We start from the raw sequence: 14,532 nt of genomic DNA, 5'->3' as shown, positions 1-14,532 counted from the left end.
TCGTGACCACACCATGATCACAAAAGGTGCTCATCTGCACAAGCTCTAATGACAGCATGTGCTCATAATGACCGCGGCCTTCTTCTGGTGACACAGACATGTCGAAAAGGGTTGAAAATCCTCCTCTTAAGTGACCTTCTTGCAACCCGCTATACTCAGCGGCTCAGTAGGCCGGCTCTGACGCCCACAGGAATGTGACACAATAGTTCTGCTCTTATCATGATTCATAACCAGGGATGATTACAAAAAAAGAAAACATACACACTCACACACAGTGTTCGCTGTGTGTGTGTGTGTGTGTGTGTGTAGAATGCTGTAATGTGACGATTATGTACAGTATAATAGTCTCTGGACACAACATTATTTTTTAGAATGAAGTGCTTTATCTGGAGGCACAGTTAAGCTGGTCGGCTAGATCAAATACACTTGCTGTGCACGTACACACACACACACACACACACACACACACACACACACACACACACACACACACACACACACACACGCACACGCACACACACACACACACACACACACACACACGCACACACACACACACACACACACGCAACCTCACAGAACACACAACCTGTCTGTCTTCAATGACGCATTAAAGACATTACACTGACTCTTAGGTAAACGCTGACCATGACGAAACGAAACGACCATGCGAAAACTGATACGACTACTTCCCTGTCTTAATGACGCACCTGATTCCAACCCACGTATACTTTGCTATGTTTCAGGGACAGGGTAGAAGTCAGGGTTAAGCAAAATAAATTGGGGGTTGGTGGCCCGGGCCGGCCTAGCGGTCCTGGCACTTAGGCTGGTAATCAAGCCTGACAGTGTGTCGTGGGTTCGAGTCCCGATGACGTTTGCCGCGTGTCCCCCCCCCCCCCCCATTTCCTGTCACACTACTGTCTACCTATCAATAAAGGCATAAAAAAGCCTAAATGGGGACGGGGTTGGTATTTAGATAGTCAAAGAGACATTGCCTTCAATACCCTCATACCAGTCTAACTACTTCTCCAAAGAGAGTGACACTCACAGCCACAATACTAGAGGGAGCGACCATGATCTGGTAATAATACCCAAAATTAGAACAATTCTACTATAGCTCTGCCACCAAAATGTGGAATGCCCTGACACCATCCATCACAATATGTGAATCACTGCATGGTTTCTTTCAAAACTGGACTGAAAGAACATCAGTACAAAAGTCTTGGCATCAAAATATACTTAAAACCTCGCTGGCGGGGGCAGCGGCTGCCCACCTCATGAACAGTTCTCAGCGGCTAAATGGAGACCCAAATGGTCTCCGGTTCCAACTCTGATGTTTTTTATTTCCCCCCCTGGGGTTTAAGAGGTTAATTAAGTACAAAAAGAATATAGCAGATGCGAAGCATTGTGAGCTTGTAGATCGGCCGGAATAGGGCTGAAGCGGTTAATGTGTTTTGTGATAATAATCAAAATCTACAATGTAAATTTGTAAATTCAAAAAGTAAGTAAGTAAGTAAAAACTAATTTAGTGGAGTAGAAGTAAAAGTATTGAAAACTGGAAATACTCCAGTAAAATATCTCAACATTGTACAATAACTTGTACTTTACTTTACACATCACTGCTGACATGAAATAAAATAAAACAGATTCTCAAACGGGTTAGTCCATCAAGTGTTCTCTCCGATGAGGAAATAAAAAGGGGATGGGCGATCACAATGTGGTAAAGTGTAACAAATCTAAAATAAACACAAGAACACACCCTTTTACGTCATGACACAAAATAAAATAGACGTCACGAACCCAAAACAAGAAGTTATGTCTAAGAGTATAAACAGTCAAAGCAAGGGGGTGAGGGGCGAAAGCAATTTTGAAGAGGTGGATTTTGAAGATGGTTTTGAAAGATGGGAGCTAGGGCGGGGGTCTTTGATGTGGTTGGGGAGTGCATTCCAAAAGGAGGAGGCATATGATGATGCTTGCAGGTCCTGGGGACCGCCAGGAGTAGGACGGTTGGTGTCTCCACCAGACCTGAGGGAGCGGGAGGGGGATATGATGACGGAGGAGGTCAGGGTCGTGCTGAGAATGTTAGAGGGGCAGGGGCTGAAAAAGTGCACTTTTGGAAGAAAATACCAAAAAAAAGCGATCTCCATGTTCACTGTGAGCTTGGAGATCGGCTATTTTTGGTGCATGATACACCACGCTCAACTAGCACAATCAAGCCGAGATGTAACGAATGCATGCATGTGTCAGCAGTAGAGAATGACAGAGAGGTAATGTTCAGTTCTAGTACTTAGAAGTATAGATTGTGATGAGCACACACACGAGTGCACAGTACTCATTCATCAGTGTGTGTATGTGTGTGTGTAATCTCACTCAGTTTGCAACTGTCCCAGTATTTGGTAAACAAAAGTATTTCTCTTTTAACTTCCCGTCGAATAATGCAGTGGTTCTCAATTTTGGGACGTGACCCCCCAAATGTGGCTTTGGGACGCCTCTCCCTGACAAGCACGTGAGGCATTGCATTTAGTTTGACTCGGTTCTTCTTCGGATAAATATTGTGGAACTAGCTGATCTATGGCTTGCGTTGCGAGCCGTTGTGAGCTTGTAAGCTCAGCTATTTTCACAATGTTTGCCTCTTTCTTATATTATTTGACAATTTGGCCAAGGTTTGACCAGTTACTTCTTACAAAGATTTTTTTATTTTTTATTCAGTCTTTTTTCATTTCATTTTCTAGGTATGAAAAGGGTCTTATAAATTCCTTCTTTACTGACATGACATCTGGGGACCCGACCCACAGGTTGAGAACGGCTGAAATAAGGGTTAAAACACAGCAGATACTCATGGTATATGAAAGGATACAAGATGTTGAGTAGCAAGCTGACCTCCATTTGATGAGTCAGTGTGGTCACTGACGTTTGACCGCCACATAAGTGCTAAAAGTACTCATCTATGTTTGCTGTAAGCTAATGACTGTCTGCTCATGCTGTATGACCACACACTCCTCAGAGCCACACACAGACACACCCACTGATAAAATGTGAAATCATCTCGTATTGGACTGTCTCTTCTCTTCTGAACCTGTTAATCAATAACTTATCACTAAGAGGGTCACGACCCACGTAGGAACATATAGGAAGCCCAAACCCACTCAGAACACACAGAGGTCGCCTTGAAGAATTTACCATAGATAAAGTCTAAACTCTAGGGATGAAGGACACTCATCAAACTAGAACCATTTAACAACCTTATATACTTGTTTGACCAGCCCCCCCCCCCCCCCCCCCCCATGACCATGAATAGGTCATGTGGTTGAAGAGATAACTTTCGTATACGTACAGGTATCTAGGTGGCCCACCTTTAGCCTCCCCTATATGCGAGACATACTGTAATTAAACAAATCCTTTGTAGCAAGCAGCATTCGTCATTGAATGAGCACACTACACACTATTATATAATATAAGAGTGATCGATCACCTTTTTCAGAGGGCCACGATATATCAGGCCACAGACGAGGCCTGTGTGTGTGTGTGTGTCAGTGCGTGGGTGTGTGTCAGTGCATGCGTATGTGTGTTTAAGACGACTTATAGTGAGTTTCGTGGACTTTTACTAAAAAGCTAGTTGATCGACGTTACAATTAAATTAAAGACTGGGTATCGAGGCTACAATTAAATGAATTAAATAACAGTGCATCTAACAAAAGCATTACTGTCGCTTGCTCCCCAATACCTCCCCCACAGCTTATGACTCTCCTGAGCAGAGGTGCGTGCATTCCTCAGTATGTACAGGTTGTGACTCTGTGGCCCCATGTGTCTCCTATCTTTGCCTGGCTTAGACCACCCCAACCCCCCATAGTAAAATCCCAGTCACTCCCCGAGAGTCCTTTACTTACTTTACTACACTGTGCTCATTGTCCCAGACACAACAGTTTTTAAAGTTTACATACATATAGTTGGGAAGAAACCTCCCATCTCCATATTGTAACTACGGTAATTGTGTTTTTCTTTTGGTCAATTAACGCCCTAATTGATCATACGTCACACAAAAACATTAAAAGTAGCTCGAAACGCAGCTCAAAACGTGGGGTGTTCTGAGCTTGTAGATCTGCTACTTTTGATATATTTATTTTAATCCTGAAAAGTAACTGTTTTGGAGATATGAGGTTCCCACCTGACGGAGACGATATGAGAGCTGAAAACAAAATGAAACAAAACACGTCTTTGTAAAAAAAAAAAGGAAAAGAAAAAGGTTTAATATTTCTATTGCAAAACAGGCTTTTAGACACACAAAACCTTTGTCAATTTGTCAAGATGGAGATCAATCCATGCCATGCATAAATCATTGCACCAAAAAAAACCCCCTCTATAATAGATGTGAAGAATATAGAGGAGTCTTTCACCTCCTACAAGACTAACTTTTTGTTTTCTTTCTCAACGGCAACTTACATCAAAGTCCTCTTACACGTGTAGATGTTGCTTGATGTGATTTGGCTAAGACTGAGAAATAAATAGCCTACTTACAGCATTGTTTCACACAGAAAATGTTTCTGGACTTTGTGCAGAGATGAAATGAGGAAAAGTGTTTCATGTTGCAGATAGGGTAACTATGGATAGAATGCAGTTATCAGGAATACATCGTTATACGGTACAATGCATTTGCACGACTATGACCGAAATAGCAAATCAAAAGTAGCCTATGTTCTTTTGTCAAGGTCAACGCAGCAGTCAGGTCAGACGAAATGAGAGAAATGGGGGAGGTGGAGGAAAGACACGCACGCACGCACGCACGCACGCACGCACGCACGCACGCACACACACACACACACACACACACACACACACACACACACACACACACACACACACACACACACACACACACACACACACACACACACACACACACACACACACACACACACACACACACACACACACACACACACACACACACACACACACACACAGAAAGGGAGAATATGGAAAACACAGTATACATTACATGATGATCTTCACAAGAGTATGGAAGTTGGATCAAGCCCACACACACACACACACACACACACACACACACACACACACAAACAAAACATAACATATAGCTTATAGTACCTTATATACTATCTCATTGTTAAAACTTAAGTTGTTCGTTCTTATTAGGGACATTAAAGATGTTACCGTTATATTTTCCACACAATACGTCCCTAGAATGTGTGACATCTGATAATGGCTGGCTAGAAACTACATTACTAGTTCAAAGAAAAGAGTATTTAGTTGAACTTTTCTACTGTAGTGGGAAATGCAATAGATAGAACAGCAATGCGTTGACAATATGGAACTGCTGCCCCCTGCTGTTTGTCTACAGCCACTGCCGTGCTCCAGATCACAGTTTACAGTACATGTTTACAGTACAATTTTGAAGTATTTCGTTTTTTACTTCACTGGAGTACTTCCTTTCTTTTACTCCACTACCTCTCAGATCCAAATATTTACTTTTACCCCACTACATTTATTTGATCACTTTATATACTTCGGTTATTTGAAAATAGACAATCTACAAATCGTGACGTGTTGTGAGCTTGTAGATCTGCTATTAAAAAAAAAAAAAAATTGTGCATTTTGAAAACTTGTGAATTGGAACATTGTGCATAATGTGTGCTTTTGTTACTTTAAGTATTATTTAATGCCAATACCTTTGTACTTTTACTGAAGTAAATTTGGAATCCCGAACTTTCTACTTTTCCATTGTGGTATTGATGCTTTTACTTCAGTAAAAACATTTGAGTACTTCACTTCCATCACTGGTTTATGGACAGCAGTGTTAGGCCTGACTCACACCTTCGCAACAGATTGATGTATGCTTGTTGTATGAGATGTATAGCTGATGCAAGCTCGCAATGCATTTCCAATGGGAGTCACATGGTTTGACACAACATTTGTGTTGTATGAGGGGGAGGGGGGCAGTCGAAACACAGCCGAAAGCCGTACAACACAAATGTTGTGTCAAACCATGTGACTTCCATTGGAAATGCATTGGGGCAAGATGTATCGCACCCTTTGTATACATCTAGCATGCATCAATGTTGTATGCTAGATCGAAAGGTTTGAGTCAGGCCACCATGAAGTGAAGTGTGAGTGGCAGTGAGTTACAACTCGATGTTGTTTGCCAGACGTAAGCACATGACGGACTCCGTGGGGACGTCCTGGGGGCCGAGCTCGTTCCCGTCCAGCCGCAGAGTCCTCAGCTTGGAGAAGTTGGTCACGTCCACAACGCTGCAGAAGCTGCCCAGAGTGAACTCTGCGGCAATCATGCAAAGAGACAGGAGGGACTTGTTTTTAAAGACTGTAATTCATAAACGTTTATTGTCCTTCCTGGGTGGCTGACCAAACATCTATTACTCCCGAGCCTCAGGCGAGGCAAAAAAATATCCCTGTTTGGCCAGGAGAGTTATTTCATTTTAGTTTTTAATTATCTTGCCTTGAGGCAGTAGCCGGATACAGGTAGGTGGGGGGCACTAGGGACATCTGGGCACAAAATGTTCTATTTTGTCCAAAATGTTTAAATATATATATATACCGGTATTAGAAAAAGTAATGTAAAGTATGCATGATGTGAACATGCACGGTACATCATTATAAGACTTAATTTTAAAGACTTAAAGTTTATGCCCCAAAATGACTGGATATATAGGTTTTTGTCATTTTGTGTATAGCAATTGTAGAAATATTATACCTTAATTGTCGAATGTTTAAGCATGTTCTAATAACGTTTACTTTACTTCCAAATATATATTTTTAAGAAATAGCCAATTTAACCGTGAGGTGCCCGCTCTTCCTTGGTGCCCACCTAACCTGTAGGGATAGGGATGCCTATACTACTTATCAACCAGTAGGTGTCCTCCCAGACACCAGCGTCTAAACGTCTCAATGGGAGAGTAGAGAGATCAGCTCCAACCACTGTAGAGATGTACTAGCCTAGTTATATTGTATTAACATACTCTACCATACAGATTGATTAAAATGTTATTCATTGACACAAAGCTGTGACTTGTTTGCAGTTGTAACAGTACCCGAGTTGAAAACGAGGTAAAGAGAGACTGTCGCAATTGCTTTGGAATAAGATGTCTTGTAGGCCTACATATTTAACTATTGGAAGTCGCTCAGGATCACTGGTCAATCACAAATGTGTTTGTTCCACATTTGGAATCAATTAGATTTTCTAGAAGGTTTTATCACATTTTGAAGAAACACACACATTTTGAATGAATCCATTTGTAACTTTGGAGAGTGTACAAACATTTTTTACCTTTGATCTGATTGGCCTGCAGATAGAGGTGCTGCAGCGTGGTGCTGACCGGCGGGATCCGCTCCAGCTTGTTGAAGCTGAGGTCCAGCTCCACCAGGCCGGTCACGTTGAAGGTGTTGGGAGGGATGCCCTTGTCCGTCAGCTGGTTGTGTGCCATCCTGATGTACTGCAGCTGGGTGAAGTGGCCCAGGAAGCCGTCTGGCAGCGAGTCGATGGCGTTGGACTCCAGGTACAGCTGGTGGAGCTGCTCGGGCAGAGCCGTGGGGACCTGGAATCAATCAACACATCATGGATGGAGGATATAATATTATGCTAGAGAACCAGTCGGGTAAAGCAGGAGTTTTCAACCATTTTCACATCAAGGCTCATTATCTATTCGATGTTGGAGCCACGGACCACCATTTGATGACATTTAGCCTCTCTGACCCCAAACTAAAGAATATTTTGTTGTCGTTGGATAAGATTTTGTCCACAATTCCATGCTGTATTTATGTTGGTACCATATTAGGAGAGATAACAGGCAAACATCTTGTAAATTAAGTAATGCAGATGTTTAACAATAAGTTAACTCTTGGGAGCGTAGAATGAAACCAAATGGACCCATTTGGTTTCATTTTACCCTCTCAAGAGTTAAAGATCTAATAAGGGTCCATTTGGTTACCAACTCTCCATAATTTAGCTGGGGAGTGGGGACCACCTGGAACACCCTCAAGGACCACTGTTCGTCCCCGGGCCACTGGTTGAGAACCACTGGTGTATAAAGTAAGTACATGTACTCAAGTATTGTAGGCTACTTAGGTCAAGGTATTTTTTCTTCCTTTACTGAAGTAGGCTACTTCCAATTTTCAGTACTTTTATTTCTACTCCACTACATCGCCTAGGCAAATATTGTACTTTCACTCCACTACAATTATTTGAAAACTTTAGTTACTACTAGTTACTTTGCATATATTTTTTTAACACTTTCTATACTTTGGCTATTTGAAAAAAAAAAGAAAAAAAAAAGATCTATGATCTACACTGATCTGAGCACTTTGGTCAACACTTTTGGGCTTTTTTTTAAGTGGGCCCCTTCCTTGATCTAGAGAAGTTTGCAAACAGTTGTTGAAGATTGATGGCATCCCATAAAACCTCCTCCAAGGCTTTGGAGGTTTGAGGGGTTTTATACTTAGTGAGCTATCAACTTCACCTCGTTGCTCATAAATTTGTTCAAGCACTCGTTTGTGTTGCGTTTGATGTTTCTCCAGACATAAAGCGATAACAGTGGTGTAAAGTTACTACACCACAGGTAGGCTACTGTAAGTAACATTTTCAGGTATTTATTTTATTTCACAGTACTTTTAATTCTACCCGACTATATCTCAGAGGAAAATATTGTACTTTTACTCCACTACAGTTATATGAAAAGTAATAGTTACTTTGTAGATTTTGATTATTGTTACAAAACACACTGACCACTTCAGTCGTATAGAATATTTCGGCCTCTTGAAAATAGCAGATCTACAAGGTTGTAGATCGACTATTTTTACTATAGTACTTTTACTTTTGGTAGGCCTACTTTATGTATATTTTGAGGCAGATACTTTTGTATTTTTACTCAAGTACATTTGGAATACAGGACCACCAGACAGTGGCCTTGTGGGTCCGCCCTGAAACTGGGAGGTCGCAGGTTCGATCCCCGGCCGGGTCATACCAAAGACTGTAAAAATGGGACCCAATCCCTCAATCCCTCCCTGCTTGGCACTCAGCATCAATATTACTCCAGTTTTGGCTTCCTACCTACATGACTGCCTGCCTAAATATGTCCCATATGTCCCAAATATGTCCCATATGTCCCAAATATGTCCATGCCGTCGGCATGGAACAAGCTCCCACTGTACCTTCGTCAGGCAGCCTCTGTAGACATTTTTAAAGCACAGCTCAAGACCCACTTCTACAACATTGCTTTTAATTGATCTTTTATTTTTTGTTATTCATGTCCTCACTGTATTGCATTACTGCTTGTTACTTGCGCAAGCAGAGCGCGCAAGTAATGTTTTCGCCCGGTCTCTTCCGCCGTGACAGCTGTCCCGCCATTCGATGTTTATACAGAAAAACATCAAATCTGTGCCTGTTTTGCTGGGACCAAATGACCACAAATGACCATATTTCTTACGTCATCATTTAGAGCTAGTCATACGTATACTATATACATAATCAGTAAAAATAAAATAGCAAATTGTGCCTGATCTGCTGGGACCAGAGTACGTGGTGTGTATATGTATGACTAGCTCTTAATGATGACGTAAGAAATATGGTCATTTGTGGTAATTTGGTCCCAGCAAACCAGGCACAGATTTGCTGTTTTCTTGCATAAACATCAAATGGCGGGACAGCTGTCACGGTTTTTGGCGCAAAGTAACCACAGTATACCGCTAATCAACTTACAACTACACACTTTATACAGTATAGAGTATAGAGTATATATGTATACGTATATAGTATATGCCTACGTATATACTATATATATACTATATATATTTCTTACGTCATATCATTTAGAGCTAGTCATACGTATACTATATACATAATCAGTAAAAATAAAATAGCAGATCTGCTGGGACCAGAGTACGTGGTGTGTATATGTATGACTAGCTCTTCACCCAAACTTATATAGATAGAAACTTGAATCATACTTAATAATACTAGGTGTTTATATGCATAAAGTAGGTAGGTAGCAAATAGTTACATCTAAAAATTATACATTTAAAACGTTCCTTCACAGAGATACTGAGATTTGACAGTTTACAGCGGTCGAAAGGACTTGCGCGCTCTGCTTGCGCACTAGTTGGCCATTTATGGCCTACTAGTGTGCAACAAGCAAGTATGCACTCGACAGAGTGCAGTTCTAGTTTTTTAATGTCGTTGCCTTGCTTTTCTTTTTTATTCTCCATTGTTCTGTAAAGCACTTTGAGCTGCATTTCATGCCATGGAAGGTGCTATACAAATAAAGTTCTATTATTATTATTATTATTAATGGGTTGGATTGGGGGTCAAATCAACTAATGATTCCCGAGCGCGGTGCACGCTGCGGCTCACCGCAGAGATGGGTCAAATGCGGAGAACAAATTTCACTGCGGTAACGTGTGTGACTAACGTGTGTGACTAACGTGTACGACTTTGACTTTGACTTCTACTTGTAACAGAGTATATCTACATTGCAGTATGAATGAGTGAGTTCCATCACTGGCGATAAGCGTCTGGATGTGGCGCAGGGCTGGTAGGGCAAAGGACTCAGACTGGCACAAAACTCCCAAATTACCATACGGTTCAGTAAACATTTAGCTAAAGCACCCTAAAATCATGTAACATATAATTTAATGTTTGTACAAATGGAACTAAATGGACTCCAGACTCCATTTAGTTCCATTGTACGCGCGTGCGCGTACGCTATACCTTCTTTAGCTTGTTGTTGCTGATATCCAACAAGGTGAGTGACTTCAGATCCTTCAGCGATGTGCCCACATCCTCCACAGTGTTGTCATGGAGATACAGGATGGTGAGGTTGTCCATCCCCTCTAGGTCCGCAGGTGTTATCTAGGCAACCGAGGGAAACATTAAAAAGTTTAATATCGTGAGGAATCCGACTGCTGCCAGGTATAAAGCCAAACTTGTAGCAGTAATAATGGCAGTTGGTTCTTTGTATCTTCTCCCAGAGGGCAGAAGTACAAATGGCGAGTTTGTACTTCTGCCCTCTGGGAGAAGATACAAAGAACCAAAGTGGAAGTACATCAGATTAAAAAAATCGTACTTCAACTAAGATGTTGAACGAGGCTCTGAAACAGCAGTAACTGTGTGAGGCTAGATTATCAACATCATGTGTGCAATTGTGTAATGTTGTGTCTTCCTCTGTAATGTATTTTTGTTTGTCATTGATGTTTTATGTGTGGCTGTAGCTGGGGTGAAAGCCCAAGACAAATTTCCCTTGTGGACAATAAAGTTGACCTTGAGTAATAATTCTTCCCACTCTGACTAACTCTAACTAATGAAAAGTATTAACAAGAGCTGGTGACTAAATAATAATAACTACATTGGTTCGATAATTCCATTGGTACACAGGTTATGCTTGTATTTATTTTTAAGTAACAGTTTTTGGACATACAGTATGAGGTTTCCACCCGACAGGGACAGTTTTATGGCTGTATGACAAACCTTGTTGATGCTGTTGTGGTTGAGCCTCAGGTCTCGTAGGGAGCGAGGGAGACCGGGAGGAATGCGGGTCAGATTGTTGTGCTGCAGATACAGCCGGTCCAGTGATTGCATCTTTGCGAAGGCCTACAATAAAAATTCACAAGCTGAATGCACAATAATATAGAAGCTGAATGTACACAGCTTAGAAACACTTCTCTGTGCCGTTAATAGATTGCATACTCATACAGTAACGTGGGGGTGGTCTTTTTGAGGGGTCCGCCCCTCGTGCCATTTCACACCAGAAATGTAGTGGGCCCTACATTGGATGTCTTATGCTAATAGCGCAAGATAACTTGACCCATGTCATTGGACATTGGAGTAAAATAAGCAATATGTTGTCATTACAATGTAAACATTAAAATGTATAATATTGATACGGGCCATGGATCATCCATGGCCCTTATTTATTTACAGCCTGCCATATTTTTGGAGGGGGAAAGGGGTACCTTGAGGCAAAAGGGCAGGGCCTCAAAAGCCCCCCCCCCCTGCACATGCCTGAGATGCAACGATCAAGCTGTTATGTAATTGTGGCCTTGTGTCTGTCTGTGTAGCCTCAAGCATAACGATATATTTTCACTTGAAAAACCGACAAGTGGCACGAATTAGACTTAAGCCCATCATCGCCAGCCATCTGAAGATCAGATCCAGACTCAAGCGCCACATTGTGTCATGCTCATGAAGTCCCCCAGAAACCCCACTGATTGTTGCCGAGTGGGACCAGATGTGAGCGGGACCAACGGCAACTATACCTTCTTGCCAACGTTGTCAGACGTCAGCTGGTTGTAGTGCAACATGAGCCAGACCAGATTAGTGGCGTTGACCAGGGACGAGTCTGGCACGGCCGTTATGGCGTTGTTCTGCAGATACAGGTACTTCATGCGGGCGGGGATGGACGGCATGGCCGTGAGCCCGCGTCCGTCGCAGTACATGGCCACGGGGAAGGTAGGGGGGCAGTCGCACTCCGGGGGGCACTCCCCTCCGGTGAGGTCCGACTGATGTCCCTGGTTCCTTGATCTGAGCCAGCCGAAGGGGTCACGTCTCTGGGCCAGAGAGCAGGGCAGCAGGCCCGCCGCCAGCAGGAAAACACACCACAACACACGCATTGCTCACAACACCCACTCAGGTCAGGATTCACAATGATCTATACAGCACACACAGAGAGAGAGAGAGAGGGGGAGATAGAAATGTAAACAGCATGTGGTGCAGTAAGACAGTAAAGCTAAAAAAAAAAAGAACATAAAAAATATCCTGCAGGGACTTGTTTCCAACATGGACATGATGTCACAAATACTCTTACTATTGCAGACCATTTACGAAATAAATAGAAAACAGAACGTACATTTCTAGGACTCAATGAGCATTATTACATTTTGGCAAAGTTTTGAAATACCCTAATTTTCCTCCCCCAAAAAGCTGTATGCATGTGGAGACTGGTTTGTTGCTCACATACTGTATAGTTCTACTACTGTAGTTCTACAATCACTGATAAGAGTAGATTAATCTGATTCATCTTTAGTCACAAAATGTTGCCAGCAAGTAAACGTCCCAATTTGACTCTACCCAGCAAGTCTTACTTACAAACATTAGTGTCATTTTACTAATGTCACTAATGTTTTACTAATGTAATTAAAAAAGAAAAGAAAAGGAAATCAAGATACACTACAGTTAATAAGTAACATCAGGTAAATCTTCTATCTTTCACTGCAGTGAGGCACATTCCTATGGGGAACTAAGCCATGAAGCATGTAAGAAAGTCAAACACGTATAGCCATGAATGCCACCTTTGAAAACATTTCACACAGACTGCCAGAACTTCAAACTATGAGCCAAAGAAGAGGGATTATAAAAGACAGAGCATACAGTTTGACAGAGCATACAGTAACATTTAAGTTACTGTGAATATTGTAAATATTGACAGTAAATATTGTAAATATTTAACTGTGACACGCACACATGCACACACGCGCATGCACACACGCGCTCGCACACACGCACACACACACACACACACACACACACACACACACACACACACACACACACACACACACACACACACACACACACACACACACACACACACACACACACACACACACACACACGCACGCGCAGGCATCTCTACCTGATCAGGGAGAATTGGCCCTCCTCTTCTCCACTCTGTAGAATCCTGGTAAGAACTGAAAGGGACTCTTCCAAAGACTTTGTAAAAAGCCATCCCTCCCCTCCTAGGCTAACCATCCCCCTCCCCACCCCACCCCTCTCTCTCCATGCCTGCCTTGTTTCCTCCAGCCCCTCTCTCTGTGTCCCTCGCATGGTTTTGTACTTTCCATTCCCTTCTACCTCCCTCCTCGCACCCCCCATCCTGTCCGTGGAAGCAGGGCCCACGCACCATTCACATCCCCCACACCCTATTCAGGCTGGGGCCCCCACCTCGTCTTGAGTGTTCATTTTACACTCTGTGAAGGTCTTAAACTGGGCCCCCCCCCAAGGGTCCACGAGTTAAATGGAAACTCTGTATTATACTGTGCAGAGCGTGTGCTGTGAGGTGGGGTGGGCTGTGTAGGATTGTTCCCATCTGTGTGCAGACCCTGAGATGTGTCTGCCCTCTCAGCTGAACCCCAACGGTCGCTCCACAGTGTTTAGAATTCTCCACTCACCGTTTCCTCTCTCAGCCCCAGGACGTACGTGGTGGTTTTAGCAGACCCTCTGTGTGCTGTGGTGGTTTCAGCAGACCCTCTGTGTGCTGTGGTGGTTTTAGCAGACCCTCTGTGCGCCGAGTCCTAAGGCTGGTCTTTTAGCAGACCCTCTGTGCGCCGAGTCCTAAGGCTGGTCTTGATTCAGTGATGATTCAGCGTGAAGTATTCTCCTCTGTAAAGCATTAAGCAGCGAGCCCTGAGACACCAAGGAAAGTATCACTCGACAAGTTCTGCAGGTTATTAACACAGAGAGATGCTGTATGCGGTAACTGCATGGTCACATTACATGACCACAATGTGGTC

General features: G+C 42.8%; 1 protein-coding gene across 2 annotated transcripts; it reads right to left on the bottom strand.

Moving 5' to 3' along the window:
* Positions 1-4,212: 4,212 nt before the first annotated feature.
* Positions 4,213-14,276, bottom strand: fmoda (fibromodulin a). Of its 2 annotated transcripts, none has more exons than XM_083771817.1 (6): positions 14,191-14,276; positions 12,280-12,671; positions 11,492-11,614; positions 10,736-10,876; positions 7,301-7,568; positions 4,213-6,292 (listed from the first exon to the last, which is right to left on the bottom strand). In XM_083771817.1, the coding sequence occupies exons 2-6, from the start codon at positions 12,631-12,633 to the stop codon at positions 6,141-6,143; spliced, it is 1,038 nt and encodes a 345-aa protein (XP_083627943.1). In that variant the 5' UTR covers positions 12,634-12,671; positions 14,191-14,276; the 3' UTR covers positions 4,213-6,140. The 2 variants fall into 2 exon arrangements, with proteins under 2 accessions (XP_083627943.1, XP_083627942.1); XM_083771816.1 differs by lacking the exon at positions 14,191-14,276 and adding an exon at positions 13,656-13,768.
* Positions 14,277-14,532: the final 256 nt, after the last annotated feature.

This window comes from Protomyctophum parallelum (genome assembly GCF_964188405.1).
Source record: "Protomyctophum parallelum genome assembly, chromosome: 8".
Taxonomy (NCBI): domain Eukaryota; kingdom Metazoa; phylum Chordata; class Actinopteri; order Myctophiformes; family Myctophidae; genus Protomyctophum; species Protomyctophum parallelum.
This window is presented reverse-complemented; position numbering and strand designations above follow the sequence as displayed.